General features: G+C 43.5%; 1 protein-coding gene across 1 annotated transcript; it reads left to right on the forward strand.

The window, feature by feature from the left end:
• Positions 1 to 1,284: 1,284 nt before the first annotated feature.
• Positions 1,285 to 2,280, forward strand: LOC104958441 (lipase member H-like). The gene is made up of 2 exons (XM_010786177.1): positions 1,285 to 1,462; positions 2,144 to 2,280. The coding sequence occupies exons 1-2, from the start codon at positions 1,330 to 1,332 to the stop codon at positions 2,242 to 2,244; spliced, it is 234 nt and encodes a 77-aa protein (XP_010784479.1). The 5' UTR covers positions 1,285 to 1,329; the 3' UTR covers positions 2,245 to 2,280.
• Positions 2,281 to 7,093: the final 4,813 nt, after the last annotated feature.

Here is a 7,093-nt window from a genome sequence, read left to right on the forward strand (position 1 = left end):
GGTGACCTCGAGGTGTCCCTCCCCCCGTCCCTCGGAGGTTGGTTTCGGCAAATACTGTCTCTCACTATGGTAATGATATAGTCTCTACGACATACTCTTGGTTACAATCAACCATTTAACGTATTAGCTATTTAGATAAAATCATTGGAGTTGTTACCTTAATACTAGTCATCTTTACCGGTACTGTACCCTGGAAATTTATATGACATTTTGATTGTCCAAACGAAAGGTTTTGATGGTTCGGGTGTACAGTTCATAATGGACACTCTCATGGTCCAAAGAGATTTTCGTGATTACAGGGCTCTGTTAGGATCACACAAATCAATATCAGTCATATTTATATTCAAGTCTAGAATGTTAGGTACAGCCACAACTTCGGTGCCATGGTGTTGTACCGTAGACAGCCCCAGGTCAGAGAGGAGACCATACCGCGACCACTGTAACCTGGCCGCCTAGGTCTGGACCTCGCGCCGGACTCAACCTTCCCCCTGTCTCTGTCTGCCCAGAACCCCGGCGTGAGCACACTCTGCCCCTTATGACACCGATGACACTGCCACAGACAGCAGACAAAACACCTGGAGGGTATATCAACTACCATTTTCATGATCATAATTGAGTGGGACTGACAGCGAGACACAGCGAAACCCAGCCCGAGCACACACACACACAACCACAGCCTGGCTGTGAGTTTGTGTGTGTGCTCACATACAGACTCACAGCCTCGCCCCGCCGTCTCAGCCTGAGAAATCCACGGAGCTGCAGCTGAGAAAAGATTGAGTGTGTGTGTGAGGAAGTCTTAACGTAACGGCTCCGCGGACGTTACGTTAAGTCACTATACCCAAATACGTCACTATACCCAAGAAGAAAAAATGGAAAAAGAGACATCTCCAGCGAGGTGTTCTGAGGCAGCATAGACAGGTCTTTTCTGTGTTAGAGTTTTACTCGCCACAGGGTGTACTTTGAGGTTTGTGACTCTGCAGACCGTTTACATGCATAAAAAACTACATAACACACAAGGGGACGGGTAAGAACCAGAAAAGCTTGACATGGGACCTTTAAAGAAACTAAATAACCAGCACAAAAATGATGTCTTATTTTCAACATGTATTTTTCTTGTGCAGCGTTTGGACTGAGAGGAACTCACGGTCATATCGACTTCTACGCCAACGGTGGAGTAGACCAACCAGGGTGTCCCAAAACCATATTTTCAGGTAAACACACACACTAAGCAATCCAACACACACAGCCATGAATCACCGGACACACTCACACTGCAGTTGTGTGTCTCCCTCAGGTAAAGCGTACTTTGTGTGTGACCACCAGCGCTCCATGTTCCTCTTCCTGTGCGCTCTGAATCGGACCTGCAGCCTCACCGGTTACCCCTGCTCGTCCTACAGCGACTTCCTGGAGGGCCGCTGCCTGCAGTGTGAGGCCTTCAAACCCGCACCCTGCCCCGTGCTCGGTACGTGCTGAAACCAGAACCAGAACCAGGTTAATCACAGACTACATTCACACATCAAAGGAATTTACTTTGGTGTCAAACTAAAATAATTATGAAGGTGTAAAAAAGGGGAAACTATAGAACTATTTTAAAAACGATTATGTAATTAACAAATAAAAATAAATGTTTTTATTTAATCTATTTTGAATAATTTTGAAGTTTTGGGTTTATCTGGATTGAGTCATTTTACTTTTAATAATTTAAGTGCATATTCGTAATTATACTAACAAACTTTTTACTCTAAAAACGAATACATATTTTGTACTAATAGCTTTTTACTTTTATTAGTTAATTGACTTTGAATAATGATGAGATTTTGTTTCCTCCATTAAGTATTTATTTAGGCACTAAGAAAAAGAGGCACTTTTTTGGTAGTATTTAGAGAAACTCATCCGCCTTATTCTCTCTTGAGCCTTTAAAAACTCAGAAAAATACTATTTATTTATATAAACTGTAGAAAAATTGAATATGTGCAGAATATCAGAATTTGGAAGTCGAAGAGCGGAGTTTCATTGTGCAGAAATGTGCAACAAATATAGAAAAAGTAGCTCACCAAGTGTGCACTAATGTAACATTTAATGCTAATCTAAGCTCTTACTGTGATTAAATGGAGTTTGTGTTTCTTTCTGTTTCTACCTGCAGGGTATGATATGAGTCAGTGGAGAGACACGCTGCTGAAGCTGGGGCAGACCAGAGCCTTCTTCAGCACCAGCAGCACGCTGCCCTACAGGAGTGAGTCTTAAAAACATCATGCACCAAGCGCACTCACTTAAAAAATAACATTGCTATAGCTTCAACCGACATACAGAAGAATCATACTTTTATGAGAGAAGGAATGTAACAATAAACTGTCTTTTCATGCTATTTACGGTTCAAATGTATCTGGTACCTTTTCTGCTTTTATTTCAACTTAATAAATGTTTTCTGTGTGTCAGAGATGAGCTACAGAGTGGACATGGTGACCTGGAACCAGTACCTGCGCTGGGGTGTCGTCTACATCCGTCTGCACAGCGGGAAAAACTTCACTGAGGCCCGGATAGATCAGTGAGTCAGGGAAACATCTGGATGCCAGTTTAACCTGTAGGAACATCTGCACAAAATAATGTTATACTCAATTCCTTCCCTCTCTATTCACAGTAAGCAGCTCAGGTTCGAGCAGTACACTTCCTCACGGCTACTGGCCCAGTTCGATGAGGATCTGCAGCAGGTGAACAAGATCTCGATGAGAATCAACACCGGGAACGTGATCGGCCCCCGGTACAAAATCAGACTTCTGAGGATACGCTTCACACCGCTGGAGCGCCCAGAGAGGTCAGAGACACGTTTAGCGAAGTTTGGACATGTCGATGATTTATTGACTTAGATGAGGGATGATAGGATTGAGATAATTGTTTTACAAGACCAAATATTGAGTTCAGCATACAATAGTCATCAAATTAAGCTTAGACAGATTTTTATTTTCTTAGTAGTCGAAAGCTGATTTATCCCTAAAATGTATTTATATAAAATGATAATATTTTATGGTTACCATTACTAATTACAGTCACACAAGATTTAACGAAAAAAAATTGTTTTAGTTTTATTTAGTTTATCAAGTCGTACGACCACATAAGATTGTACTTATTACTTACTTAACATATAAAAAAGAGGACGATTTTTTGTGCATTTCCAAAATAAAGTCAAATGTTGGAAGAAGGATAAAATACCTTTTGGAAATGAGCAAAACAAAATGGTATTATCCATCCATCCATCTTCTCCCGCTTATCCGTGGTCGGGTCGCGGGGGTATCCAGAGAGCCCCAAACTTTCTTTTCCCTGGCAACATCAACCAGCTCTGACTGGGGGATCCCAAGGCGCTCCCAGGCCAGCGAAGAGATATAATCCCTCCACCTGGTTCTAGGTCTACCCCTTGGTCTCTTCCCAGCTGGACGTGCCTGGAACACCTCCCTAGGGTGGCGCCAGGGTGGCATCCTAACTAGGTGCCCGAACCACCTCAACTGGCTCCTTTCGACGCGAGCGGTTCAACTCCGAGTCCCTCCCGGATGACCGAACTTCTCACCTTATCCCTAAGGGAGACACCAGCCACCCTGCGGAGAAAACCCATCTCGGCCACTTGTACCCGCGATCTCGTTCTTTCGGTCATGACCCATCCTTCATGACCATAGGTGAGGGTAGGAACGAAAATGGCGCGGTAGACAGAGAGCTTTGCCTTCTGGCTCAGCTCCCTTTTCGTCACAACGGTGCGGTAAAGCGACTGCAGTACCGCTCCCGCTGCTCCGATTCTCCGACCCATCTCACGCTCCATTGTTCCCTCACTCGAGAACAAGACCACGAGATACTTGAACTCCTTCACTTGGGGTAAGGACTCATTCCCTACTTGGAGTGGACAGTCCATCGGTTTCCTGCTGAGAACCATGGCCTCAGATTTGGAGGTGCCGCAGAATCGATGGAAAAATCTGTTAGTCTTGGAGTGTCAATGTTGAAGTGTGGTTAATTATGTTTGATGTAAATTCGACACTGTTTGTATGGCGTCGCAGTGACAATTTCGATCGCTCGTTGTAAAAAACGTAACTAACTAAGAAATCCAACTCTTTGAACCAATCTTTCGTGACTTTGAACTCGTATTCACATATTATGTAGAAAAATATTTAGTAAAAAACACATCTGGTTAAAGATGTCGTTAAGGATAACACATTCAAAAGGTCGCATTTGTTTATGTTCAACAATGTATCTAATTGAGTATCGAAGGTTTACTTGTTCATAGTGAGTCAAATAAATTGAATCGAAAATGAAAAGATTGGTCATTTCTTTTATTCACAAAGACTAGCAGACAAGGTTTTTTGCAGACACAAAGGATTGGAGACTCTAATTATGTAACCGTGACAAACACAGACTATCGTGTTACGGAACTGTAACCGTTTTTTACGTAATCTTTCAGTTCCCCATAGAACGCTAATTTACGCAGACGTTACTGCCAGTGCGAGTCGTCGCTGTGTCATTGTACGGTGGCAAGTAAGAGTGTTCGCAGTCTGTTACGTGAAACACGATATAAAATTATTGTCATTTATAAACAGACAGGGGTCCACGCGCCGCCTTAGTGCATCGCTAGTCTTTTATTTGGGGAGAGAAAAAGTAGGGCATCGGGTTTAGTGAAAATTTGTTGCTCGGTCCTATGTCTAAAACCGGCTAGACTGCAGTTAGCATGCCGCCTAGGGTGTCTTCACGATAGTTTTGTTTACGGACTGCACAAAACCTGTCTATTATAGCAGAACAAATAGTAAATCGTTCCGGAGCGATCGTGTGAGTCTCGGATTGACATGACCTCTCGGTGTTACCCACAAAATTTCGTCGCTTTATTTTTTCCTTGAGTGGACAACACTATCTTGGGTGGGCGTTCGTCTTTTGTTCGTAAACGTCTATTGACAAAGTGCTTTATTCCTTTGAAAGTTACACAAATCTTGTCCTACTCCGCAAAATTAGGTGTTCGTCTTAAATTATTGAAATAGGGCCATCTTTAAGCTAGTCCCATGAAATCTGAGTGCGAGGAGAATATAAATAAAAAAATTGATTCCTGGTGTTTAGGGCAAAGAGATTGTCCTCGACTGTTTTCCCATTACTTTACTCGTTCATACTCCGTACCGATGTTTACCCACTAGACAAACCTATAAAATCTGTCTTTTTGAAATGTCTGTACAAAACATATCATACCGGGATGTTATATAAAAAGGTATATCGTAGCTTATCCAGGTGATTAAAAGTAGTCTAAGTCTAAAAAAAAAAAAAAAAGATTAATAATAATAAAAAAAATTTATTACTCCGTGTGACATGACTCCGGGCCTAATTCTAGTCCAACTGTCAAGCCAGGCCTATGTTATGGAACCTACGGTTCAAAAATCTCTTCGACAGTATCTTCTTGTCTTTTTGACACATTCACAACTGAAAATTTAGTCGACAGATTTAGTTGTCCATGAGTGGACAATTTTTTTCGGGCGTTCGAGTTCCCCCTTCGTTTCGGAATGGTACAAGAGACGGTCCTACTGACGAAGACTAATGAGCCGTGTCAGACGCTAAATCTTCTAGCGCGTCGTTGCGTCCTCTTTCTGATATCGCATCTAAAGCATAGACAAATTTGTGTCGTAGGTGTATATAGTTAGACACATTTGCTTCGTATAGTGCCCAGAGAGTCAAGACGAATTATATTGACCGTCATACTAATTTTCCACTAAAACTGTGAAGACTCGTTATTCGAAATGTGCTGTACAAGAACATATGGATACCATGCGAAGATGTTGTTTACTTCTGTATTATCGGCGAGTATAATTATAACGTAGTCTATGTGTGCATAAGGCTTCAAACACTGTACCAAGCATCTATAAAATAAACAACGTGAATATTCTAAGACAGCCTGCCTACCAGTGTCATAACTCCAAGCAGTTTGCTGAATTGTCTTGGTTCATGCTCAGCCACGACCTCTAGTCTCCTGGATTCTCAGCTAGTGTGACCCACGATTGCTGTCTGAAAATACAAGAGAGGTTCATACTACAGCTTTCCGTGTCGTCACCGATTAGCCTTTAAGTCACGATCTTTTCTACTTTTCGCAACTTCTACAAGGAAACGTGAATAATGTGTCAGTACGTGACCTAACTCTCTATGTCTTCACAAGGTCAAAATACATTGTCCCGTAGTTTCCCACATACTGACTTGAATGGTCTACGATAGTAATGATGGAGCGTGTAGTTGTCTACCTGCTGGACTCGTAAAGGTCCTTGTTTCGGAAGTGTCTACCTCCCAACCATCTCGTCTCTACACTTCGAGACCACCTCAACTCGTTTTCCTGTCATCATACCAGCCTGTAGAGGGTTGCGAAGCACTGACATAGCACTTCAGTCTCTAGTGCACCCGATATTGGTCTCACCACCCATGTGAAATAATTATGTGACCGTAGACTCAGTAGTTTACTGGTCGATAATGAGAACGAGTAAAGGGCCCTCAAACTGAGATCTCCATCTGAGCTTCCTCCCAGTCAGGCAGGTCCGAGGAATCAGCTGGTAACGATAGAGTCTCAAACTCCTCCCTTGTGAGTAACGCCTAAGGCAGCGACCAGCACGCCTTGCGTGGCCTAGTCGAAAGTGAGAGCGTTCCTAGGACCTCCGGCCAGGACCCTCAATACGAATAGGTCAATGTACCCAAGACATCTGAACCCTTCCGGCATACTGGACACTTCCACTCTGGGTCCGTAGTGACACCCCTCTCTCGGTACAGCCGGTGACATTACCCACTACAGCAGATGAGTCCCGGTAGTGGTTAGAGACATGAGTAGTTCGCTCTCGACACAGGCCCAGGAGCCGTCATTTCCAGCCTGGGTAAAGGCACTCCCAACCGGAGGCGTCCGACGCGAAACAGGGTGGTTAGACAACAGTTATATGGTAACCTAAGCCTAAAGGTCCGCATCAACCACCCCTTCCCCAAACGTCAAGCCACTGATTCCTAACTGGTGACGAAAGAGACGTCTACTACACCAAGACTACCGAAGTAGCCCAGCGCTGGGAACGTCGTGAGGAGTGACTAGCCAAGCGTTGGCTCACACTTCGCC

This window comes from Notothenia coriiceps, unplaced genomic scaffold (genome assembly GCF_000735185.1).
Source record: "Notothenia coriiceps isolate Sejong01 unplaced genomic scaffold, NC01 NC01_scaffold00028800, whole genome shotgun sequence".
In the NCBI taxonomy this organism is placed as follows: domain Eukaryota; kingdom Metazoa; phylum Chordata; class Actinopteri; order Perciformes; family Nototheniidae; genus Notothenia; species Notothenia coriiceps.

Bases quoted from the DNA above. Each gene is read 5' to 3' on its own strand.
- LOC104958441 (XM_010786177.1), top strand. From the start codon at position 1,330: ATGTTCCTCTTCCTGTGCGCTCTGAATCGGACCTGCAGCCTCACCGGT. The intron at 1,463-2,143 runs GTACGTGCTGAA...TTCTACCTGCAG, and splicing joins CGCACCCTGCCCCGTGCTCG to GGTATGATATGAGTCAGTGG.